The sequence below is a fragment of the Nycticebus coucang genome, chromosome 6 (genome assembly GCF_027406575.1).
Source record: "Nycticebus coucang isolate mNycCou1 chromosome 6, mNycCou1.pri, whole genome shotgun sequence".
NCBI classification, from domain to species: Eukaryota; Metazoa; Chordata; class Mammalia; order Primates; family Lorisidae; genus Nycticebus; species Nycticebus coucang.
This window is the reverse complement of record NC_069785.1, coordinates 53,252,616-53,279,398: the sequence shown is the minus strand read 5'-3', so window position 1 is coordinate 53,279,398 and position 26,783 is coordinate 53,252,616. Positions and strand designations below refer to the sequence as shown.

The 26,783-nt window shown below is 43.7% G+C and overlaps 1 protein-coding gene across 2 annotated transcripts in view; it reads right to left on the bottom strand.

The window, feature by feature from the left end:
• GLDN (gliomedin) overlaps positions 1-26,426 on the bottom strand; it is a 69,962-nt gene extending 43,536 nt beyond the window's left edge. Inside the window, exon 1 of one of the 2 annotated variants that reach the window (XM_053595981.1) lies at positions 26,009-26,426. In XM_053595981.1, the coding sequence (XP_053451956.1) occupies positions 26,009-26,371 (363 nt within the window). In that variant the 5' untranslated portion in view covers positions 26,372-26,426. The remainder of the gene's footprint in view (positions 1-26,008) is intronic. The other variant, XM_053595982.1, reaches the window with a different exon arrangement.
• Positions 26,427-26,783: the final 357 nt, after the last annotated feature.

The window sequence follows — 26,783 nt, the reverse complement described above, 5'->3', positions numbered from 1 at the left end:
ACAATCACATCATGTGGGGGCACGTTTTCAGCACTGACAACATGTAAGAGTGGCTATGGTTTGAATGCCCTCCTCCCAAAATTATGTTGAAGCTCAGTACCCAACGTGGCAGTATTGAGAAGGGGGTTCTTTTAAGAGTGACTGAATGGACATTCGTGGATTAATGGGCCGGCACAGGAGTGGGACTGGTGATCTTATATGAAGAGGAAGAGAGACCCGAGCTAGCACAGTCAGCCTCCTCCTTATTGACCTTGGACTTCTTAGCCTCCATAACTGTAAGAAATAAATTCCCAGCTGTCACCATTTTTGGTGGAGTTGAAGAACATTCTCCTTAGTAAAGTATCACAAGAATGGAAAAGCCAAGTATCCAATGTACTCAATACTAACATGAAACCAGTAGATCAGTGATTTTCAACCACTGTGCTGTGAGAGGATCTTAGGGGTGCCGTGAAATTTTTAAAGGTCATTAATTAAATTATTTTAAAAAGAAGTTCAAAGCACAAAGTATATTCCTTTTTTGCTCATTTTTTTGATCAGCATAATTTAAGTGTGCCATGGAAGTTCAACTATAGGTTCAAGTGTGCCATGAGACAAAAAAGGTTGAAAAACATGATAGTAGATGAACAACTAGACCCCCACACGAGAGGAAAACACAATTAAATTCAAGAGGTGGGGAGAGGGAAGAAGAGAGAGGGACTGGTGTGTTCTCACCTAATGGGCACAATGTAGGGAGGGTATATGGGCCACCTCCTGGGGCAGGACTCGACTACAATTGGACTTTACCTAACACATGCAAACAATGGAACTTAATCGTTTGTACCTTTATATGAATCTAACTTTTTAAAAAATGAGTTAAACAGATTAGAAACGATGAGGTAGATCCGTATGTATGGTCTGGAAAGACAACCTGTACATGTTAAGTGACCAAAGGGAGGTGTGGCCCAAGCCACACAACACAACTTTTTGATCAAACAAGAATGTCTAGATACGTCTGCATAAGCACAGAGTAAAGCTGAGAGGGTCAGGAACCAAACCATCCAAGAGATTTTTGTTTTAGCCCTTGGAGACTGAGATTAGGGGATGAGAGGTCAAAGACGGAAAATAAAAGATTATTCTGAAACATGAAATGAAAGGAAAGAAGTCCAGGTTCTGTGTGGGCACAGCAGCCTTTATCCCCCTCCCCGCCAGGCTGTGGGTGAGCTGGGTGTGAGAAGGGATTCAGCACGTGGGTTAAGGTGGACAGGGGTTTTAAAGGGCAGATGGGTGGGGACTGGCACATTCCCTTTTCCCTGGGTGGGACATTCTATGCATCCTTTTCTTCCTGGGCGGGTTGGTTCTATTTGGGCAGGTCCTCCATTTGACTCTTCTCAGGGAAGAAAAGGAAGATTTCCTGCCCCCATTTCTTAGTTTATATAGCTGTAAAAGATATGATCACGTATGATTTTTACTTTGCTGTGTTTTTAATAATTCAGAGAGAATCAAGAGCATATGAGTGGTATATGAACCCAACTATCACACCCTCACCATTACTCACCACACTTGAAATAACTTGGACAGATCTCGGTTGAATCTAAACAAACAAACAGAATGGACTAGCCCAGTTGTCTAGTCCTGTGATTTTCAAATGGCTCATTAGCCATAAGACTTTTCTTTTCCCCCAAATAAATTACGAAACCCCCCAAATATAAAACAAATAAAAAGACAGCTGCCTTCAGTAAATGGGTGAGATTGACTTCCGTTACTTATCTGTAAAATAAGTGGGTTGGACTAGACAGATGATTGTCTCACTCTGCTCCCCTGGGAGACTGGGGGATGGGGGGTGGGAGGAAACACTTGGAGGCGGGAATAAGGGAGGAGGGATGGGAACAAGTGGAGCCGCTCACCTCCCTGGCTTCCCCGTCGTCATCTCTTTTCTCATACTGCCTAGCCTTTGTAAAGGAATCATCTGAATTCAACTTGAAACATGGATTTTTGCTTTCATTTCCTTTGCATATGAACAGTATAATAAACTCCTACTAATAAATGTGTAATTGAAAATGTGTGCATTTCTGTGCATAGGTGACAGTTTAATCAAAAGTGTGTCTTTTTTATCAGAATGACTAGAGCTAAATACAGTAAGCTGCCACACTGCTCATGGGAACTCAAAACCTCCCAGCGGCTGGTTGGCTGCCTCTTGATCTCCCTTCCTCTCACCTTTGACTCTCGACACTAATTCATGAGCAAGTGTGGGTGCAAAGCTACTCATCCTCGCCAGCTTGATCTGGTTTGCATGTTCCTAAAACAATAGGTCCTGTCATTGTTTCTCTGAAGTGCTTCAAGCTTGGGCTCCAGTTTGCCAGCAGGAATGCTGTTTAAATTCTAAGTCACCTTCCAGATCTGACCTATTTTGTAACATAAATTGCATATCATTTAGACAACTGAATGCTTTTTATGTCTCTACTTAATCATGCAAATTACTATTATTATATGTATGCAAATGATCCCATTAGAAAAAGCTCCAGGGAGCTGATAATCAGTCTGCCTTTGGCTGAAGATTCCTTGGACAGGAGAGCTGGGGTATGAATGTGGTGACCCAGCTGCTCATCACTGGAGGTGAGACCACAGATGTTGAGGAATCCCTCAGAGGGTCTGAACCTGGGGGTCAGACAGCCTGGACTCATCCCTGGGAAAGACAGGAATTCGTACTGGGGCCCTAAAGTGGGAAGGGCAGTCTCCACACCCTAATAGGAATGTGGGTTTTGCCTTTGTTAAACACAAATAGACTAGAGACCACTATTCAGATACCCAAGAACAACCACCCATAGTCACATAACTAAAACGGAAGTCTTCCTGATTCCCCACCCTCAAATGCAAACCTTAAACATAAACTAAACACAAAGGAAGCTTTTCATCCTTATTGTTGTGATTCAAGGAAATTCAACTAATCACCTACAGACAAATAGTTGTGTGTGTGCCTGTAATCCCAGCTACTTGGGGAGGCTGAGGCAGAATGATTGCTTGAGCCCAGGAGTTTGAGTGTACTCTGGGTAACATACCGAGACCCCATCTCAGGGGGCAAGGTGGGGGGAACCCACAAAGAAATTGAAAAAAAAAAAAAAAAGAAGAAGACAGCTAATCAAGAAACAGGCCAAAATACTTCCTCTTTTATGTTCTAGAAACTGAGCTGTATTTGCTGTAAGATTGAGACTTTGTGCCATTTTGCGGTTTCAAGTCTCTTCATTTTTTTTTTTTTTCTTTTTTTTGGCCGGGGCTGGGTTTGAACCTGCCACCTCCAGTGTATGGGGTCAGAGCCCTACTCCTTTGAGCCACAGGTGCGGCCCAAGTCTCTTCATTTGTGAACTGTTCTTTGTATGCACAATAAACGTCAAATTCTCACTTGATCTGGTTTTGTTTTTGATACCTTGTATGGAGCTGCTCTGAAGCACGCAGTGAAATTCTGGGGCATGACCTCCCACACCCCAGCTGGTGTTACACTGCAGCTCCACAGGTAGATCAGCTGAGTGCCCGGTCACCAGGTATCTGTCAGCCCATGTGAGCATGTCCAGCTGTTTTCTATCATCCCGCATCAGCTGGCTGGGGGACAGGTGCTCCTGTTGGGCCACCCTGCCTGGGCTCCTAAGAGCCCAGCTGAATCCTGCATGACCTTCCCTTCCCAAGAGAGCCCAAGTGCCACCAACTGCCTCCTCTGAGGCCAGCAGCATCTGTGCATGGCCAGTCATTGGCTCATCAGTTCACTGCTGCTCCGGCTTCTCCACCAGGCTCTTTTTCTTCCCTTTCTCTTTCCTCTGTCTCTCTCTCTCTCTCTCTCTCTCTCTCTCTCTCTCTCTCTCTCCCTCCTTCCCTCCCTCTCTCTCCCTCTCTTTTGATACATAGAGTCTCCCTACATCGCCCTTGGTAGAGCATCACAGCTCATGGGAACCTCAAACTCCTGGGCTGAAGTGGTTCTCTTGCCTCAGCTTCCCAACTAGCTGGGACTATAGGCACCTGCCACAACACCCAGCTATTTTTTTGTTGTTGTCATTGTTGTTTAGCAGGCTCAGACTAGGTTTGAACCCACCAGCCCTGGTGCATGTGGCTAGTGCCCTAACCATTGAGCTATGGGCACAGAGCCTCTCCACCAAGCTCTTACGGGTAGGGACTATGTCATTCTTTTTTCTGTTTGCCCCATTCCGTCATCCATTCCCTTCCTCAGCCTAGAATGGCATCAAGTATACCATAGGTATTCAATAAAGACTGCAGTATTGATTACTTGCTCAACTGGGAGGGAAATGAGCTCTTTAACCAATGGTATTTCTCTCATGCAGTTGCCTGCTTCTCCTTGTGCCTGCTTCTTTAGGATACTTTTATTTTTGTAGACCCTCCAAAAATCTCTTAAAAATAGGACCATAGAGATAGTAGGGCTATGTAGTTAGGGTACCCAAGACATGGCCGCTCCCTGCCTGCCTGTATCAACATCACAGCAAAACCAGAAACCACAGATGTGCCCTGGTCTGTAGGGCAATCAAACGCAAACCTTTCACACTCTCTTGGACAGAAGAACCTGTGTGGAGTTCTGCCCCGCAAGGCTGGTGAGAGAGAGCTGTGACGCTCTACCAAGGGCGACATAGGGAGACTGGGGCACTGATGTGCAAAGGAGACTAGACTATCCCTAAAAGTGCAATGCCTTGGGGAAAACTTGGTTTTGTCCAGATCTGCCTGCTTTGCTAAGTGGATTAGGATGGGGGTGAAGGCCAGCTCATCTTCTAAGGGTGAGGGCCTATCTCTGCATTATTTGTTTTGCTGGGCAGAGTCTGCAAAGCTGAACCAAACTGTGGAGACCAAGCACAGCCTCCAGCAGCCCTCCTTCACAGCCTGCCTCCAACATTGTCTGGACTTTCTAATAAAATGCTGAACAAATAGTTAATGAGTGTTGGTTTGAAGTCCACCCACAAGCCTTGGCCAGTCCTATTGCACACAAGGGACATGGGAACCACATGAGCTCAGTGGCTTGGGCAGGCTTTGCTCAGGACTCCTCAACTGTGTCACATGGAGGGGGCAGTGCCAGCAAGTGCCTGCACACCTGTGTCCCTGGCAAAATCACTTGCAGCTAAAATCAGGGCCTTGGGAAACACCCCTTGTGATAGCACTGGGGACATCTGAAGACACATGGCAGAAGTCCCTGAAGGAGCCCTCCCCCTCCAGGCCTGTTTTGTGGCCTCCTTCAGGATCCAACCCCTGGTAAAACAAAGGCTGGGCAAGCGTGGTACGGGCAGTGCATGACCTGGCAGTGCACTGACCTCAGCAAGGCCCTCGACAGGGGCCCAGCTTCGCTGACAACATAGGAAACACAACAGGGGAAATGACCATATTTACACAAAGGGTGAGTGTGAGCATTAAATTAAGAAGTCTTCATAAAGGCTGAGAATGGTGGCTCACGCCTATAATCCCAGCACTGTTGGAGGCCAAGGCAGGTGGATTGCTTGAGCTCACGAGTTCGAGATCAGCCTGAGCAAAAGTGAGGCCTCGTCTCTACTAAAAATAGAAAAACTGAGGCAAGAGGATAGCTTGAGCCCAAGTTGGAGGTTGCCGTGAGCTATGACGTCATAGCACTCTACCCAGGGCAACAGCTTGAGACTCTGTCTCAAAAAAAAAGCAATCTTCATAAGAACAATGTTGTATGTTTGTACTGATGTTATGGAACATATTTGATCATGATTAGAATATAAACAAGCTGATTTTGTTTTCTGAAAAATCTTCAGTTCATACTATTTTAATAAAGATGGGAGGTACCAGAATAGAGTTGGGGGGAAGGGAGGAAGGGTCTATAAAAAGGAGAGGTGGCCAGACCAGGGATTATTAGGAGAGAGAAAGTGCAGAGTGGAGTCTGAGCAGGAGCCAGCTCACTCTCACGCAGTTTCAAGAGGCTTTTATTAGTGCAGTGGGAATGCAGGTGAGAGGTGTCTTTTTTCTGCAGAGTGAATGAGGCTGTGTCAGAGACTAATCTTAAAATTATTGAAAAGTGTTAATCTTGCACCAGGGCCTTATCTCCACCATCAGCCAGAACCAGGGTGGGAGATTGTTCTGATGTCTCCCACTGGTCTTGAGGCATTCTAAGAGTGTGGGGGTGGGGGTGCTGTAACTGGGCCGTTTGGCCTCCGACTTTTCTATCACTAGCTGTCCTCTTGGGATGGTTTTACTCTTGTCAGGGTCACGAGGATATATAGGAGTGTGTGTGTGTGTGTGTGTAGGGGGGGTGGTGTGGGTTGCTGTGATCATATGGTTTGGTTTCTGGCCTGCTTTTTTTCACTCATTAGCTATCTCTGAAAGTATCTGCACTCTGGTCAGGGTCATGACTAGAGTCATTCCTTCCCCACAAAAGGTACTTGGTTAAAATCTAATTCTTGGCTCAGTTTTATCAATTGAATTCAAAATATAACACTGAGTAAGATTTATAGGAATAGCCACACACAAATGGGTAAATACTTTAACCCACTAATTACAAGACGTCATTGGTCATTATAACCACCTGCTTAAAGTTTTCCTTTTTCCTTCCTGAAGCTCATAGGCTCTCTTGGGTCCCAGGTTCTCAGTCCTGTCCTATCTTCAGTCCAAGCAATTGCCACTCAGGCACAGCCTTTTTGCTTAACCCCTGTTGCTGGGTTAGTTGGAGTCGCCAGCAGCAAGGCCACCTGCTTCGCCTGGCTCCAGCTCCAGAAACGCTGGGCTGCTCGCAAAGGAGAACTCAGACTCTGTTCTCCCAGTGTTCTTATGCTGGGATCATTCTTCCTCCAGCTCAGAAACAGACACAAGCACAGTGACAGCTTGACATTATATCTACTTAAATATTGCTGATCCTGAGACAGTTTTTCCCCAGTAATAAAGAAAGAGAAAAAGAGAGAAACAGCTATAAATTAAGTTACCCATCTCAAATCCTTGCCCATACTTTATTTTTAAGAAGTTGTTTTGTAGTGAATTGCCTATTTTGCTAGTCCTGCAGCTTTACAACTTATTTTGGCCAATTGTTTCTTAAAAGGGGCAGGCTCTTATCATCACTGTATTATTTTAAACACATATAATGTAACAGAATAGATTTCAAATGAAATTATACGTAACTGCAAACAGTCTAAACATAAAAGCGAAAGCAGAACCCATAAACAAAAGGTTTCATAGATTTGACTACATGAAAATTAAAAACTTTCCATCCTTTCCTCAAAGACCTATAAACAAAATTAAAAGGCAGATAATACCCTAGGCCAAAAGGTACAGTATAAAGAAGATGGACTTTGGAGCCAGGCATACTATGTCTGAATTCTAATTCCTTCCCTCACTGGCTGTGGGACCTTGAACAGATGTTTAATCACTCCAAGTCTCAGCAACTTCTCTGTAAAATGGGAATAATAATAATAATGCCTACCTTACAGAGATTTTATCAGAATAAGGTAAGGCTCTTTTTGAAATACATACCTAAAACTTTTAGCATAGCACCTGATGTGTTGTTAGCTCTCATTAAATGTAATAATTGTTGTTAAAGGAAAAATATGTGTTAATTAGTAAGAAAAACTGAACCTCAACTAAAAATGAGTAAAGAATATGAATAAACAAGTCTCATACAATGAGACAGTTTCAAATCACCAAAAGACATATAAAAACAATCACCCTCACCATAATTAAATACCTGTGCCCCCTTCTTGGTTGTACGGACCCAATCCATCCAGGGCTCAGGATACTCTCTTCTGAACCTCAAACTATCAAAATGCTACTCCTTTCATCACCCAGTCTGGCTTAATTCCATGCTGGGGATTCTCCATTTTTAAGAGGTCATTCATTGGATTGCTGTATTCAAATTGTATTTGTCTTCGGTTCTTTCTGTTTTTCCTTTGATTTCTTAGTTTATTGCTAAATAAACAGTAGGTCCTTTTGGCATGAGGCTAAAATGTATTATCCGGATGGTCAGGTCAGCCATGTGGATTTTATGCAAGGGTATTTCTTTCCCTTGGTAATTAAAGGGTGCTTTACTGAGCTATAGCACCCAACAAGGTAAAATTGCAATGTCTGACATCCAGCAAAATATTTGAAAGAAGCAGAAAAACACATGAAGAATGTTGCAATGTGTGTGTGTGTGTGTGTGTACGTGTGTATTGAAACCCACTCTGGAATGACATGTACAAAATGACTTAATAGGTAAAGATGACAAAAACAGTTATTATAACTATATTCTATACATTCAAGAAGCTAGAGGAAAGACTGGACATTTTAGAAACATAATAGAAAAAACATCCAACTTAAACTCTAGAAATGAAAACTATAATTTCTGAGATGAAAAGTATACTGGATGGGATTAAGGGCAGATTAGACATTGCAGATGAAAAATCAGTGAATTTAAAGACATAGCAATAGATGTTTCCAAAATGAAACACAGTGAAAAGAAAGTCTTAAAAAATGAAGAACATCATTGAGCTGCGGGACAACTTCAAGTTCCCAATACACATGTAATTACAGTCTGGGGCTAGTAAGGAGGGCAAACAAACATTTGAAGTAATAATGGCAGAAAAGCTTCCAAAATTTAATGAAAACTATAAATGCAAAGAGTCAGCAAGCTCAACAAACCTCACACACATGAAACATGAAGAACATGATAGCAAGGGATACACAATTGTTTACAACAGGTGATAAAGGGAAAACCTTAAAGGCAGCCAGAGGGAAAAAGAACACATTCCATATACAAAGGAACAAAACTGAGAATAACAGCAGACTTCTGGTTGGAAACAATACAAGTGAGAAAGCAGTGGAGTAACATAGCTGCATTCCAGTGCGGGAGGTCAGGAACTGACCCCACAGGTGGTTTGTTTGTCCTGCTTAAACAGGGGACCCCCCCTTCCAGGGGGTCAATTTCTGGACTCGCCCCAACTGGAATGTGATTGTCTTAACTGAAAAACATTTTCAATTCAGAATTTGCTGTTCAAAATAATTTTCAAAAATAAAGGCAAAATAGTTTTCAGACATTTTTACATCTACTTATACCATGTTCAAGCTAAAATGAACCACTTGCTGTTCAAATGCATTCCTCCATCCTCTTCTTCAAGATTGACTCATATTCATTTCCTTCTTGAAACCTTTCCTGATTAACCCCCTGGACTTTATTCATACCCCTCTCCAGGTCCTATTGTCCATTACTTGTGTTGAAGTGTTTGCAGATTTTCCTTTTCCCTCCCACTAGCCCTTTCTTGTTCTTCCTTATCATCCCCAGTGTGCACCCCTCACTGCCCATAACAGGCACCGAGTTTGTTATGCTGACTTACATTCTACTCGGGTGCTAAAAGATTCTTTTTAAACTTCTTTCCAGAATATTTTTGACTGATTCAGAAGTACATATTTATTTATCACCACACATGTGATAAACTGGATCCTACGCTTGTAAAGGTAATAAAAAAATTCTCTGGGCAAAAAAAGGGCTTACAATTAGTTGATTTAATTTGGTTGTTTATAAAAGAGGTTTAGTTTTTTTTTCAATAGTCTGAGTTTCATGAAGAATAGACAGATTTTTGCTTAGAGCCTCACTAATAATATCATGCTTGGCATCTCCACTCTTTCCCGAGTACACCTCCAGGCGGGACCCCCTTCCAGGCCCCTATATACAGCTACCTCTTTGACATCTTTATTTGGGAATTTTAATGTTAAACATCCAAAACCGAACTCTTGACCTTGCCCTAAAGCTGTTCCATCTGCAGTTTTGCCATCTCAGTTAATGACAATGTTTTCTTTCCATGGCTTATCCACTAACCTTGTAGTCATTTAACTTCTCTTTTTTCCTCATACCTCACATATAAACTATCAGAAAATTCCATCAGCTCAACCAGCAAACATACATAGACACTATTCAACTCATCCTATCCACCGCCACCACCCCGTGTAAGCCATCATCTTCTTTCACCTGGATTCTTGCAATAGCTGTCCAAATGGCTTCCCTACCTCTACTACCCAACCTTCCACCACAGTGTCTATTCTTATCATTGAAAAGCCAGAGTGATTCTTTGAAAATTCAGGTCAGAATTTCACTCCTCTGCCTTAAATCCTCCAAAGACTCCTCATAAAAGCCAGTGTGCTTACAACAGCCTGCAAGACCCTAGGTGAACTGGTCCCCTATTCCTGCTCCCCTCAAGGTCTCTCTGACCTCCTTTCCACTATGCTTCTCGCCACTCTCCCTGCCCCCAGTCTCCTTGCTCTTCCCTGTGCTCTCTAATACTCTCCCCCCTCAGGAACTTTGCACTTGCTATTCCCTTTGCCCAAATGTCCCTCTCCCCAGATACCTACATGGCTCACTCACTCACCTTCTTTAAATCTGCTCAGATATTACCTTCTCAGTGAGGCTTTCCTCAGCCACACAGCTTACATTGACATTGTCCCTGTTTTATTGTTATTCATTGTACTTCCCATCTTCTAATACTGTAGATCATTTACTTATTTAGTTTGGGCTTTGTCTTGCCCACCCTCAAGAACATAAACCCCAAGAGAAGAAGGATTTATTATTATTTTATTTTATTTAGAGACAGAGTCTCACTTTATTGCCCTCGGTAGAATGCTGTGGCATCACAGCTCACAGCAACCTTCAACTCCTGGGTTTAGGCAATTCTCTTGCCTCAGCCTCCCGAGTAGCTGGGACTACAGGTGCCCACCACAATGACTAACTATATTTTTGTTGTAGTTTGGCCGGGGACGGGTTCAAACCCACCACCCTTGGTATGTGGGGTCCGCGCCCTACTCACTGAGGCACAGGTGCCACCCAGACAGCAATTTTTCTTTTTTTTTGAGACAGAGCCTCAAGCTGTTGCCCTGGGTAGTAGAGTGCTGTGGCATCACAGCTCACAGCAACCTCCAACTCCTGGGCCCAAGCGATTCTCCTGCCTCAGCCTCCCAAGTAGCTGGGACGAAAGGCGCCTGCCACAACACCCGGCCATTTTTTTGGTTGTAGTTGTCATTGCTGTTTGGCAGGCCCAGGCTGGATTAGAAACTGCCAGCTCTGGTGTATGCGGCTGGCGCCTTAGCCGCTTGAGCTATAGGCACCGAGCCATGAGTAGAGGGATTTTTATGCTTTGCTCTCTCTAGAGCACCTACAATAGTGCCTTAGATATAATAGGCACTCAGTGACTACATATCAAATGAATGAATGAATCTTTGACAGATAGAGCAGGTCTCTAAGTCAATCTTACCAATGCCTGATTTCATCTCCTATTTGATGAATAACATGAATTCCTAAGAAGCTGTGTGAGGCCACGGCACTCTACCCCAAGGGCCATAAAGTGAGACTCTGTCTCTACAAAAAAAAAAAAAAAGAAGGAATTTTTTTAAATGCTCTAGGACTCACCTTCAAAATTCAGTGTGGCAAGAAACCAGGTTCAGAAATTGGCCCATTCCTGAGTTTATATATGCACAGTCTGAGTTGCAGATCAATCTGTCAGTATATTCATCAATTACTTTGCTAAAGGATAGCAAAACAGTATGAGATACATTTAAAGAGAAAAGGTGACAAATTGGAGGCCAAAACTGTACACAAACAAAGTTTGAGTTGTCTAATACAAATAAGTGCAGAAGGAGTTAGCACAGGAAGAGATGAGTGTTCTGAAGTGAGCTGAGAATCACTTGTCTTCCCCAGGCCTCTCATGGAGTTTCTGAAATAGAAGTGCTACTGGAACAATCTTTTACTAACTGCCAATAACAACATTTTGTGCTCACATAGTTCCCTTCAACAAGCATCTTCAGAAAATTTCTGATTTTTATCTAAGCGTTCTTATCCTTACCTGATAATGAGAAAAATGTGCATAAACCACAGGGAAGCAACTTATCCGACGCTGGGGGGAATGGACAAAGAATTAAACCACTATCCCTAAACTCTGCCCTGCAACATTCTTTGTAAGGGGCAAACACATTTGAGAAGCTGTTCTGTCAGCTTACTCCCTGCTCAGCCCCCTCCTCCCTTAGCACAGGGAATATCTATCAGTGATTACTCCAGAAAATATTTGAATAGGTCCTTAAGGGTGTAGTAAGATGGCTGGCCTACAAAACAATTGTTGACGCTGTTAGCATCAGAACACTGGCTTCATAGGACCATTGGTTTAACCAGCATGCAGATTTTGCCAATAAAAGAATGAATGCATGAGTTCACGTTGGACATAGTGAATACAAATATTTGCAAATTATGTTTAGTGTAATTAAATCCAATATCCAAAGTACATGTTTTTCTTTTGGATCCAATAACCATGAAAACAACCGTCTGGGAAACAGCATGTTTTTCTAGAAGTCTATGTGTTATCCCAATTGCCCAAAATTCCAAACTTTAGAGTCATCTTAGAATCTGTCCTTTGGCAAGTTTTTTGGAGTCTGTCTCAAAATTCTTTGTATTACAAGGCTTCCAAATTTCCTGGGGCACAGAATGGGAGCCTTTGAGAAATATTAAAATAATAATAACAATGAATAAATACATACTGAATTCTAGACACCATATTAAGGACTTTATGGAGATTATCGAATTGAATCCTTATGAGAAGATGCAGGTTTTATACTATCGTCACCTTTTTATTTTTATTTTTTTGAGACAGAGTCTCACTATGTCACCCTAGGTAGAGTGCCGTGGCATCACAGCTCACAGCAACCTTCAACTCCTGGGCTCAAGTGATTCTATTGCCTCCAGCTTCCAAGTAGCTGAGACTACAGGTGCCCGCCACAATGCCTGGCTAATTTTTTGTTGCAGTTGTCATTGTTGTTTAGCAGGCCCCGGCTGGGTTCGAATCCACCAGCCTCGGTGTATGTGGCTGGCACCATAACCACTGTGCTACGAGCGCCATCATTACCTTTTTAAAGATGAGGGGGTTGAGATGTAAAGAGGTTGAGTGACCTGCCAAAAGTCACACTGCTAATAGGGGAACCATGAGAAAATGCGAGTGTTCATGCTCTTTACCGTTATGAAGGCTTAGATCATTTGGTGGTCTGTCTTTTACCTTTCAGATTTGTAAAGGTCTCTGTCATAGAGATGACAGAGTTCTCCTTGGAAGTAGGACATTCTTCATCCACACACACATCCAATTAGTTACCAAGTTTCATATATGCTTCTCACTTGATATTTCCAGAATATATTCTTTCATCTTCATTTTGATGCCACCACCTTAGCCAGGCAGGAATCATTTCTTGCCTGGATTAATGCAATAACTTCCTAACTTTCTTCTTGCCTTTAGTCTCTCCCCATTTCAGTCTTTTCTGTATCATACCAGCAGACCTGTCCTATAAAACCACTTTCTTTATATGCTTTGACTCACCCTTCCTCCCATTGTAAAGCGTCTATCATGGCTCACTCTCAACTACTCAAAAGTACAAATTCAAGCCTCTGTTCAGCCTCGCTGACCTTCCATCTCTTCTCCCAGCCCAAACTCACCAGTGCAGGAAGGCTGGCTTCTTGCTCTTCCTGACTGGTACCATTTTCATTCCAGTCCCTAGACCTTGGCTCACATTATTACTCGCACTCTCCTGGCCTGCCTCAATCTCATCAACTCTACATTGCCCATTTCAAGACCAGTTCCCTCCATGAAATCTTCCTTCATTACTTTAGGGAGGACTGACATTTCTCTCTCCTTCACTGCCCCCATGCTTCACACAACTCACAGTATTTTCCTCTACAGGTCTTCCTGTTCACAGAGACTAATTCCAAGACCCCCAGATGTTGCCTTGTGGGAGGGGGGAATTTTCTACCTCCCAGTGAAAAGGATTCTGGACTTCAACATTCACCCACTGAGTTACTGAACAACTGGGGAATTACTTTGCAGGCACAAGTTCAATACTTCAGCTTGAGTACAGTTATTCACAACTCCTTTGAAACTACTTCGTAGTTTTTATATATAGCCCAGGCAGGGCCTCCAACATTCCAAGCACTTTGGCAAGTACAAGAAATTTCTTCTGAGTGGCAGGTGAAAGGGTTACTGTACTTATCGTACTCAGAACAAACGCCATAAATTGCATTTTGAATGCTCTTTAGTTGGCCTTGTTGTTTTAACTCTACCTTCCACTGAAGAAAATTGTGTCTTTAACTTTAGTTAAACTAGAAGTAAATTATATCTATTTAAAATACAAAGCAGTTAAAACTCAAAGATCTACATAAAAGCAAGTGATGGGCTGGAAAATGCTCCCTTTGTAGCTGAATCACAACCTAAAAGCTTCAGCTTGTTTTAAACAACATGACCTTTAGTCAGTAGATAAAATGCATGTAAATTAAGCTTGAATGTCAACTAGATTTGCCCAAGGATTTTTTTTTTTTTTTTTTTGGTGGTGGTGGTGGGGAGTTTGAGGAATGTAGAGAATACATTTTTCTTTTCTTTTCTTTTCTTTTTTATAGAGACAGAGTTTCACTTTTTGGCCCTCAGTAGAGTGCCATGGCATCACACAGCTCACAGCAACCTCCAACTCCTGGGCTTAAGCAATTCTCCTGCCCCAGCCTCCTGAGCAGCTGGGACTACAGGCACCCGCCACAACGCCCGACTATTTTTTTGTTGCAGTTTGGCTGGGGCTGGGTTTGAACCCGCCACCCTCGGTATATGGGGCCGGCGCCCTGCTCACTGAGCCACAGGTGCCGCCCACATTTTTATTTTCTAATCATGTAAGTGTGTTTTATCAAATCCAAGGACTGTCCTGATACCCTCCATGTAGGCAGCCATTTCCTAGAGAACACAGACCCTAAGGAGAAACTGGTCTCCTTGCTCAGAAACTCGTTTTGTTCTATCTTTCACTCACATTTTCTCCGTTTTCCAAGTGAGTTTACACTATTTTTAGAAATGCCACTGACAGGCATCAACTGAAGTGAACAATAGCCGAGGCAGTCAGAAGAACAGGCAGGCAGCTCCCTCCCAGTGGGCACCAAACCCCACTCCAAGAGGCGATGCTGAGGGGCAGGGAGCTGGGAGATCCTTCACCTCTGAGGAAGCCCTGCTGCCCAAGAGACTCTGGTTCATTGTCAATGACAAGGTGATTTAGGTTGGTGGGAAACCACTCTAGGCTTTCAGAGGCCAAATATTGTCCCCAAAGCAGCAGCTGATAAAAGCACAGATGAACAGACAACTGGTCACCTTGATAGAATTGAAAATAAAGAGGAAACAAGGTGGTGAGAGCCTGGGGCAAGAAGGGCTGATGGTAAAGTAGTGGTAATTGCTATGGTCTCAATGTCTGCATCTCCCCTACATTCATGCGCTGAACCCTGATCACCAAGGTGATGGTATTAGGAGGTAGGGCCTGGGAGGTGCTTGGGTCATGAGGGCAGAGCCAACTGGGATTCAGGAGGCCCCACAGACCTGCCTGGACCCTTCTGCATGTGAGGACACATGTGAGCACCATCTATGAACCAGAAAGCAAATTCTCCCCAGACGCCGAATTTGCTGGCACCTAGATCCTAGACTTCCCAGCTGCCAGAACTGCCAGAATCAATGTCTGTGTTTAGAAGTCACCCAGTCTGTTTTATGAGAGCAGCCTGAACAAAGTGAGAGAGGGAGGAACCTTAACAGCAACAACAGACACTTATAGCGAACGTGGCTGTCCCAGGCTCTGTACTTTACCAATAGGCTCTCCCTGAAACATGAGGTAGGTAGGTACTCTTATCTCAGTCTTACAGATGAGGAAACTGAGGGGTGGAGAAGCTAAAAGTCTTACCCAAGGTCACTGAGCTACCAAGCTGTGGGGCCAGTACATGAATCCATCTGACTGACTCCCTTACTGCCCACCACGAAATACTTCAGGGAAGAATCAGGAGGAGACAGTTTGGAGGGGAACCTATCAATGAAGAAAGCCTCAGGATGCCTGAGATAAGAACAGGTCCGTAGGGGCTGAAGGGGTCAGCGGTACCACAGGGGGCTGAGCCTCAGGCAAGGGCACCAGGAAGGGGGAACCAGACATTGGCACTGGAGGACCTATGATCTGAGAGATTGTTCTGTAACTTATCCAGAAGGAGCCCCAGGCCAGGGACCGCTCAACCTGGGATCTAGCGGGCCCTGCCACCAAATGATGGGTTAACTGTGGGGTTCTGCTGCCTCCCTAGAATAGAGGGGCATTTTTCAGGTACTTTTAGCATGGCTTTCAGTTCCAAGACAAAAATCCATTTTAGGCTTGGCATATGGCCGTGAAGTTTGTGGAAAGGCAGGGTAACAGTGGGGATACAGTGGAGAGAGACTGTTCACTGGCCCCAGAAGGCTCCCTCCTGCTCCGGCCATGCAGGCTTGGCAGGCTTGTTCCTATTGGTCTTGCCTCTGTGCTTGGCTAGAAGGGGACTAGGGGCTTTCAGTCATTCTGGGTCCTGGGGGCAGTTCCCAGTGTTTTTATGCCACTCAGTTGGACACAACTGCTCAATTCTCCTGGGTCCAGAGGCTTAGTCTTTGACCCACTTGTTTCTCTCATGTGTGGTACAGAATCACAACACAGGAAATGTTTTATTTGTGTGAGTGCAAAGTATGACTGGGTGAAGAAAGTGGCTGAAGGATGGAGTAAGGGGCCAACTCTCCCTCACCGTCTTCACATACCATCGCTACCTGAGACCCAAGTGAGGTTTATGGGTGTGTTTGCAATACCAGCACCATTAGATACAATCTTAGCAGAGAGGTAGCTTCAAGTTCTCTCCCCACCCTTAATGGATACCTAGAGATGGCCTCTGATGTGCAAATAAACCACACCGTGTCAGCGTGCTCAGGACACACAGCCCTGACATCCCGAGTGCCCATGCACACAGGCTGCAGTGAGAAGGGCCGCAGAACCCACTTCCCACGCTCTGCATGTGGGTATATGACTTTGGCCACCCTGTTTTTTTTTTTTTTTTTTTTTCTGTCCTCCTGTATCAGGCCTCTAATCTCTCATCAGGGCCCACTCCATACTGCAGGACCCGATGGGGTATAATATCTCCACTTCAATTAAAGACAACTGATAGAGTTTGAAATGAGGTCTAGATTCGGGATTAATGACTGGTTGAAAGCTGCCCTAACACTGATTGCTCTTGATTTGGGAAGCCAGAAAGTAGCCTGGCTCAGCCCCACAGCCTCCCTTTAGAGTGGAACCATACTCTTATTCTTCTTAGGAGAGGTATTAGACTCTAGAGTTAACCAAGGCTAAAACAACCCTGATTTACTGGCTAGGGCTCTCCAAAGGATCAGCCCTAAAGCACTCCAATAAACCACAGTCTAATTGGGGGGTTGGCAAACTTCTTCTGTAAAGGATAAGATAGAAAATATTTTAGGCTTTGTGCAACACAAAGTCTCTGTTGTAACTGCTAAACGTTGCTGTTGTAGTGCAAAAGCAGCCCTAGCCAATTTCTAAACAAATAGGGATGGTTATAGTCTCATAAAACTTAATTTATTCTTACTGAAATTTGAATATCTTATGATGTTCACATGTCATGCAATATTATTATTATTTGCTTCTCCTCCAACCATTTATGTTATTTTATTTTATCTTATTTTTCTTTTCTGTCTTTTTTTTTGAGACAGAGTCTTACCCTCAGTAGAGTACTGTGGTGTCACAGCTCACAGCAACCTCAAACTCTTGGGCTGAAACGATTCTCTTGTCTCAGCCTCCCAAGTAGCTGGGACTACAGGTGCCCACCACAATGCCCAGCTATTTTTTTGTTGCAGTTGTCATTGTTGGGTAGCTAGCCCAGGCTGGGTTTCTGCCACCTTTGGTATATGTGGCTGGCACCGTAACCACTGTGCTACAGGCACCGAGCCTATCTTATTTTTCTTTATTGAGACAGAGTCTCACTTTGTCGAGCTCAGTGGAGTGTCCTGGTGTCACAGCTCACAGCAACCTCAAACTCTTAGGCTCAAGTGATTCTGTTGCCTCATCCTCCCAAGTAGCTGGGACTCAAGGCACCCACCATGACACCTGGCTAGTTTTTCTATTTTTAGTAGAGAGGGGTCTCCCTCTTGCTGAGGCTGGTCTTCAACTCCTGAGCTCAAGCATCCACCCGCCTCAGCCTCCCAGAGTGCTAGGATTACAGGCATGAGTCACCCTGTCCACTGGCAACTCTTCTTTTATTTAAGAAAGATGTCAGGGTGGAGGACACACTGGGTGACCAGTGGGAAAGATCATGCCAGATGTGTTAGTGCACACAAAAAATAAGCTGTAAATAGAAAATTAAACAAGTAGTAGCAGCAGTGGTGAATAAAGTTGGCAGAGAAGGGGAGGATGGGCGGAGGGAGGGAGATTGGTGGGATCACACCTGCGGTGCATCTTACAAGGGTACATGTGAAACTTAGTAAATGTAGAATATAAACGTCTTAACACAATAACTAAGAAAATGCCAGGAAGGCTATGTTAACCAGTGTGATGAAAATGTGTCAAACGGTCTATAAAACCAGTGTATGGTGCCCCATGATCGCATTAATGTACACAACTATGATTTAATAAAAAAAAAAAAAAAGGAAAAAAGACAAACTAAAGAAAGCCAAACCACACCCTAAAAGAATGTCCCCTAATGTACATGTACTGTTCAGGGTTTTAAGACCAATAATTTTACCCTACAATAAACATTTGTTACCTGTACTCTAAAACTAAAACAAAACAAAAAAAAAGTTGGCAGAGAAGGAGAATATGGAGGGTGTGAGTGGAGGATTAAATGAAACAGAGAAGAACCACCATCATTTACAAGGCACTTTTGGGGGGTCATCCTTCCTCTTACTCTCAAATCCCTGCAAGTGTTGTAGCAATATCACTCCCATTTCACAGATGGCTTTCAGGCTGAGTGTGGCTATGAAGGAATTTTTTCCCAAATGCAATGAGACCCAGCATTTGTAGTTACGTCCACCAGGCTTTCAGCCTCCTGAGAAAGTCTGATATGGGTTACGTTAATTCCAATTTAGAACACATAAAGTTAGGTAAACAAGAAGAAAGTGATAAAAATAGTTGTTAGGATCAGTGTAACCTGGCTTATTGTACCCTCAATGAATCCCCAACAATAAAAAAAGAAATAGTTGTTAGGGTGGTGAAACTGCGGAAGATGAAAACAATTTAAATAGCTGCTGATAGTATCTTTTCAAGTATTCCACCAATTTAGGGTATGGCTATGTTCTCTCCGCAGAGGAGTAACTTCTCTAGCTGGCTAGAGGTTAATCAGGACTCCAGGATGCACCCCAGACACTGGGGCAATATTCCCTGAGTTCTCCTCTAACCATTTAGAAATGTAAAAATCATTTTTACTTCATGGGCTGTACAAAAACAAGCAGCAGGTTGGATGTGGCCCACATTTGCTGACCCCTAATGCAAATCCTCAGCTTTTACACCACTGGGATGTAACCCAGGCTAAAGGAGGGAGGGAAGAGAGGTAAGCTCTAGCACAGCCAATTTAGGGAAACAGAGTGCCTGGGCAAACAGGAGCTGTGATATAAACAATGTGGGTTTTTTCCTTATAAACAATAGAATTTTTATAGCAGTCATCACGAAAAGCTATACTGCTTAATCCAGCTGGAATCTCCTGAGAACTACCCTCAGAATTGGGAGCACATGTTTTCAAAAAGCCACAGTGACAAGAAAGCTCCATCTATTGAAGGTGGTGTTGATTTTTAGAAACTGCAAAAATCAAAACAAAATTCAAACCAAACCAAAATCAAAAAATCACTTCTACCCCAACCAATCACAGCAACAAGAACAATGGCACCGTTACCACTACCCTTTCAGAACCAGGCCTGTAAATAAGGGGATTGTGGTCAAGTTAAAGTCATTCTGGCCCCAAACCACTTGTGGTTGTAGGTTGAGACTGCTGAAAAACTCATGACTGCAAGTCCTCACACGGCTCCTAACAATGTGAGTATTGTTTGGCCAATACACTGTCAGCCCTTTAGAAAAATTGTTTTTGAATTGCTGTCAATAATTTAAAAGCCAAGAGATTGCACACAAAATTCACATTTTTTTACTTCTCTTGAAAAAAAAGATCAAAAGATCAGATTCTGGTTCTTATATGGCATCCCTCCACAAGAACCTCCTGTTGAGGCAGAGCACATGAACCCCAGATTGGTGCAATCCCCACCATGCCCTATTGGCTCCCCAGCCACTGGGCTGCCACGTAATCTTGGACTTAGAGGCTCTTTCACTCACTTTAAGAAGAGAGTAACACAGTCACATGGTCAAAAAGTCAAAAACAATATGAAAAGCTGTACAGTGAAAGTGCCTTTCCACTTATCCCCACCCTCCAAAAATAAGTACTTTAAATTTCTTCAATTATTTTTCTGCTTCTTGCTTATACAAGATAACATATCTTTTCCCCTGCCTTGCTTTCTTTACTTAGAATATATCCTGGGAACAGAGAAGGTCCTCATTTTTGTTTTATAGTTACTTATTGTTCTGGTGGGTGTATAGATGAGTTTATTTAACAAGTATCAGGTTGATGGGCACGAGTCTATAGTCTTTTCCTTTTACTAATATTCTGTGAGGACTATGTTCATATGTTGTTCATAAGTGATAAAGTCTATTGTGTAGGATATACTCCCACAAGTGAGATTGCTGAATCAAAGGGTAAATGCATTGGTAATTTTTCTAGATTTGGCCAAATTGCCTTACGTACGGGTTCGACCATTTTGCACTCCAAATAGCAATGAAAGAGCATGTCCATTTTCCTTCAGCTTCCCCCATAGAGTATGCTGGCAAACTTTTGTAGTTTTATTATTCTGAAAATTATATTTTGAGTAGTTGTAATGTGCATTAAAAAATTTAAGAGATCTTTTCCCTTCTGTCTAAGACACATTTGTGTTTCTTTTCCTGAGAACTGTCTGTTTCATTTTCCTATTGGATTCTTTTTTTTTTTTTTTTGAGACAGAGCCTCAAGCTGTCACCCTGGGTAGAGTGCTGTGGCATCACAGCTCACAGCAACCTTCAACTCCTGGACTCAAGTGAGTCTCTTGTCTCTGCCTCCCAAGTAGCCGGGACTACAGGTGCCCACCACACTATTTGTTTTTTTTTTTTTTGGTTGTAGCCGTCATTGTTGTTTGGTGGGCCCAGGCTGGATTCGAACCTGCCAGCTCAGGTGTACGTGGCTGGCGCCTTCGCCGCTTGAGCCACAGGTGCAGAGCCTCCTATTGGATTCTTATTTCTGTTGTTGATTTCTCTATTAAATTATTTTTTCTAATCAACTTTTAAGAGCACTAAATATACAGAAAGATTATATGTCTATGATACATGTTGCAAATACTTATTTCCAGTTTGTCATTTATCTTTTGGTTTTGTTTATAGAGTGTTTTTGTTGTTTGGCATGTAGAGAAATTTTGTTGTTTCCTGTGTTTTTAAAATTTAGACAAATTTATGTATTTATTATTTATTGTTCACTTCTAGATTTTGAGTTATAGTTTGAAAGAAAGGCCTTCCCAATTCTGAGATTAAAAATGGACTTACTAAAAAAAAAAAAAATGGACTTACTCATTTTCTTTTAGTTTCATTAAAAAAATGTAAATACAGTTATTTGATTCATTTATTGCTTGTGAAGGTACACATTATGAGAATAAAACTATCCTTTCTCAATTCTTACCTATTGTCTAAATATCATTTATTCGGGCCATTCTTCCCCCATTGATAAAGAACTAAAGTTCCATAAGTACTTGGGATTATTTCTGGACCTTCAACTCTGTCCATTCATCTATTCACATCCCACTCCATTTTAATTACTCAGCCTTTAAGTACACGTCAGTATCTCATAGAACTAGTCCTTCTCCTTGCTCTTCTTTTTCAGCAATTTCATTGCCATGCACGCTCATTTTTCCTTGTAAAATTTTTAATCAGTTTATTGAGTCCCAGAAAAAAAAAACCCCAAAAAACTACTGTTATGTTGGGGTGGCATCAGATTTATAAACTGACTTAAGAAGAATCGATTCATTATGATGCTAAGTTTCCTATCCAGGAACATGTTACTTTTTCCATTTGTTTAAATCCTTTGTGATCTTTAAGCGTGGTCCCTTAGGCCTTTCTTAACACGGAAGATAAAGATACACAAGTTTTATATACCTCTTCTTCCACGATATCTTCAACAAATAGTTTGGATAGAAGAGGTCTGCTGATTTCTCGTACTTTTATATCTTGCTTCTCACTGAATTCTGTTATTGTTAATAGTAGGTTATCAATAGTTTTTCTTGGGTTTTCCAGGTACAGAATCGTATGATCTGAATATAGTCAGAATTTCACTTCCTAACATTTTTATCCACTCTCCCTTAGGCAGTTGCTCTGACCAATTCTTGTACAATCTGAGATAGTAGCGGTAACAACGGACACCCCTGTCTTAATACTGATTTTAGTACGACTATCTCCAGGTTAGTCTGTTAAGTGGAAAGCTGGGTGTGAGAGATATAAATTGGAAGAATCCTTAGATTTCCATTTTATTGCCTATTTTTAAAATCAAGCATAAATGTTAAACGTTGCCAAATGCCTTTTCAGCAATTGACAATGATTGAATCATATTTGTCTTCTATGAATAAATCATTTGAATTTGCAACCCCTACTTTAAAATAGCCAGACTGATTTTCTTGTTAGAGAGGTGCCAAGGACGTTTTGGTGTAGAAATGTATATGGTTCTCCAAGGACAACAACTATCACAGATACATAATCTCCAGTCTTGGTGCATTTTATCTGCCCGAAGGCTGTTTAATTTGATATTTATGAAACTCCTCTGAAAGCTTGACCCTGGATTTGGGGCAAGTAAAGATAGCATGTTAAGGCTACCAAAACATCAATAAAGGTTCAATATAAAGGGTGGGATGAGGGGCAGCGCCTGTGGCTGAAAGGAGTAGGGCGCCGGCCCCATATGCTGGAGGTGGCAGGTTCAAACCCAGCCCCGGCCAAAAGCTGCAAAACAAACAAACAAACAAACAAACAAAAGAGTGGGATGAGAGAAGTAGCTGATAGGAAGAGAAGCCAGAATATGAGAGGTCAGGAGAAAAAGATGCCAAACAGAAATGCCATTTCCTGCAGGAGTTAGTGGCACTTGGGCCAACTTTTCTCTCTTTCCCACCTCTCACCAGGTCCCTGTTCCAACTACTGCCCTAGTTCAGGGGTTTCCATACCCCACCCAGAGCCCTTTTATTACTTTTCCTCCAAAGCACTCACATGCTTTTGAAGATTTAATGTGCTCCCTAGATGTACTGAATTAATTGTACTTAAGTAATAATTAGTGTGCTTTTTAAACAATGTTGTTTACAGCTGCTAACAGGTCCTGGTTAGAGCTCCAATCAGAATGACCATGCTGAGTTGGTGTACTTTCAGCCAAAAGTATGGCAACTTGAAGTGTTAGCTTGAGGAGGCTTGTCCAGGATAAGTGAAAAATTCTGGAAGGCTTTGTGAAATGCTGAGAGTAGTGTGCATAAGAGCTTACTTCTTTGTTCCTGAAGCTCTAAGGTCATGGAACCTTAGGGTGAGGACCTCTGATCTCACTCTCATTGGAGAGCTGTCGCTATATAAAAAGGCCACAGGAAGATGCAGACTTTAGCCACAAGAACTGTGCACCCCCCATGATATATTCTAGATCATTCTCTCAACACCTGCTCCACTAGAAGTGCTCGCTAATGGCTCTTACAACTGTTCTTTCATGTGAATAATTCTCTGTTCTGAGAAAAGCAGAGAGCAAAGATGAGAAAAATCGTGAAGAGGAACGATGAGAATATTGATGGAATAAAGTAAAAAGATTTTTAGTAACAAAACTGGTTCCTCTGCCAGAAGTGAAGGCCTTGACAGAGGCCCAGTGAGAGTGCAAGGCTTTGCACTAGAACTTCATCATTAGAAAGTCATGCCAAGGTCCTTTCCTCTGGTGAGTGAGCACCCACCCCTAGGGTGCACCCTAAACCAATTAATTGCAGAATCTCTAACGATGAGATTCAGGCGTCAGTCATTTTTGAAGATCTCTAGACAATGCCCTGGATTCCAGACAATGCCCTGAAGCCTTGCTACTCAAACTGTGGTCCTCAGACCAGTAGCATGGATATCAGCGGGAGTTTGTTAGAAATGCAGACTCTTAGGCCCCACCTTAGACTTTCTGAATCAGAATCCGCATTTTAACAGATACTCACATACACAATAAAGTTAGACATGGAGTGTTCTAGAGCAGTGTTTCTTAACCTGGTCCACTGCCTGGATCACCTGCATCAAACTCACCAAGGGTATGGGAGGGTAGGAGAATGGGGTCTGGACTTCTTAAGAAAGCAGATTCTCGAGATGATTCTATAGGTATGACGGCAGGGTCCTGGAATTTGCATTTTTATTGGCTTCCAGGTGATTGCTAAGCCTACTATTTGAGAACTACTCCTAAGAGGAAAAGTGAGCAGTATGATGGTTGCCTTCTCCTACCCCTGTGGAAATTTCCTCACTGACTTTAACAGGGTAAAACATAGCCACTATAGGTGAGGAAAGAGTTGGTGATGATTTATAAAAGCTTCCAGCCAGACAAATGTGACGTGTCTGCTCCCTGGCCTATAATAGAGCTGGGGGTGGCACTGCCATGTCACTTAGTGTTAAATCTAGTTTTCAGATTACACAGAAATGAATATCTCTATTCAATTTGTTAGTGACCGAACAGGTTGGAATTTGGATACAAAAAGCTTCTACTGTAAAAGCAGGATTAAAAATATAAAATGATGCTCAGATATATTCCTCTTTGAGGGTTTCAAAAAACCCTTAATATGCAGGGTATAGAACTGAGAGAGAGGACAAGCAAATTCCCTTGAGGAGAGTTCTTCATTTTACAGTGTTTTCGTTTTTTAAAATTTTGCTTAGGTCCAGATTTTTAAATAAGACAAGTAAAAAAATGAAGCCAGAAATGGAAAACTTGATCTCACTCAAAAGCTGATTTTGAATGTGTAGTCCTTTCATGTACTTTTAAAAGTATTTCAGCTCATCTAAGTAAGATATTTAAAAGCTTCTATGATAACAGAGGCTTTAAGTAGATTCATCTTCAAATCCCTAGGATTCTGAAGTATGGCTCATACTTGCCTTGAGATGACCCAATTGAAATGTTTCTATCTGCACAGTGAAATAAGACCACAGCAATGGTCATAGATCATGGAAGGGGACTGCAATGGGATCCAAATGTATCTGTTCAGTAATTATTGAGTTAAAATCAGCAAAAGCAAATTGGGGAAAAAATGACTTTTGAGGCTTTGCTTTAAACACTTTCTTTAGAGCAGGATTTCTTTAGAGCTTTGGGGGGAGGCACACAATGGGGCCCTTTGAAGCTCTAGTTAAAAGCCCTGGACCCTTCTCCAGGTGTGGGAGTCTGCATGAGCACAAGCCTGCACGCTGGCAATTTCTGGAGTTCCACTCCCTCCCTGGGGCCCATGTGGCGAGCAATCCGCAAGCCCCATATTAGGAACCTCGGCTTTGACATTGCATTAAGAAAAAAATGGCTCTGTATTGATTTCTCCCAGTTGGAACCGCTGGAGACCCAGGAACAACTCTCTCAGCATTGAGGTCCCAAGTGGGCAATGAAATTAGGGTTGAATGTTTTCACTTAATCAGAGACAGGCCAGCAATGTCTTGGGGGGATGAGCCAAGGCCAGGTGTAAACCTAGACCACTAGATTATGGCAAGGAAGAACCCCTTCATTGAAGAAGTCTGCACTTGTTTAGAAAAGCCGCCTCCATCCTCTCTGAGGCCCAGCCACAGGTGAGTGTCCCAGGCACAACCCCGAGGTTACTGTGGCTGTGTTACAGGAGGAAATTTTCACACGAAAACTTGTGTCAAAAATCGGGAAGGAAATTAGGCTCTTAGAGATACTGTCTACATGTACCCTTATTTACCTACAGACTCAAATGGTGTCACAAGGGGAAGAGACTTACCCCTTCACCCTTCCCCACTTAACAGATGAGAAAATAGTCCCCAGTAGGTTAAGTGCTTGCCAGAATGACAACCCCTGTCAGACTCATCCCCAGGGCCCTGTCTCCGCAGCTTCTCGCCCACTGGCGCCAGGAGAAGAGGGCGGCAGGCGCTCTGTCCCCGCACCTCCCGCCGCCCGCCCTGGCGGGGGCGCCACTGGAGCCGAGCCCCCGCCTACCGGCACCATGGAGTAGGTCATCATCATCAGCATGTCCTGGTTCTCCGCGCGGATGTAGGGCGCGGGCTCCCCGCCGTGGCTACGCTTGTTGCGCGCGGCGCTCGCGGGGTCCGGGGGTGGAGCGGGCGCCCGGCGCGGGGCGCGGCTCAGCTCGGCCAGGAAGGCGCGCAGCGCGGTGTCCTCGCGCTGCTCCCTGCCCCGCTGGGCCTCCAGGGCTCGCAGCGCCGCGCTCAGCCCGCGCCACTGGCACAGCGCGAACACCGTGCCCGCCGCGTTGAGCGCCGAGAGCAGCGCCACGGCCGCCAGGGCGCCGCGCATCCCCCAGCCGGCCGCCTGGCCGCCTCGCTCCGCGCCTCCGGCCATCCTCTGTGCGCCTAGGGCCGGGCAGGGCAGGATTCGACCGCCTGCTGCCCGGGCAGCCTTTATACGCCTCGGGCGAGCCGTGGGCTGTTGGCAGCTCTGTGAGTCACACTGCCCTTGGCCCGGCTGGCAGGGCGGGTTGGGGACAGTAGTGGTGGCGCCCGAGCAGCCTGGAGGGACAGGCGGGCAGAGAGGGGAGAGGAACCAGTGGAGCCAGCCTGCAGAGGAGGGGAGGGCAGGGCTCACTCTCCCAGCAAATCCGCCTCTCCCTCCTTTTCCCGCTCTTGTGCCCATGGGCATTGCGGCAGCCCAGACGGCCACATCAAGGGTCAGACTGAGGGGGAGAGCAGGAATTCTTAAGTCTCTGGATTCCATCCCCTCTTCCCCCACACTGTCCTCTTTGGACAAAAGGACT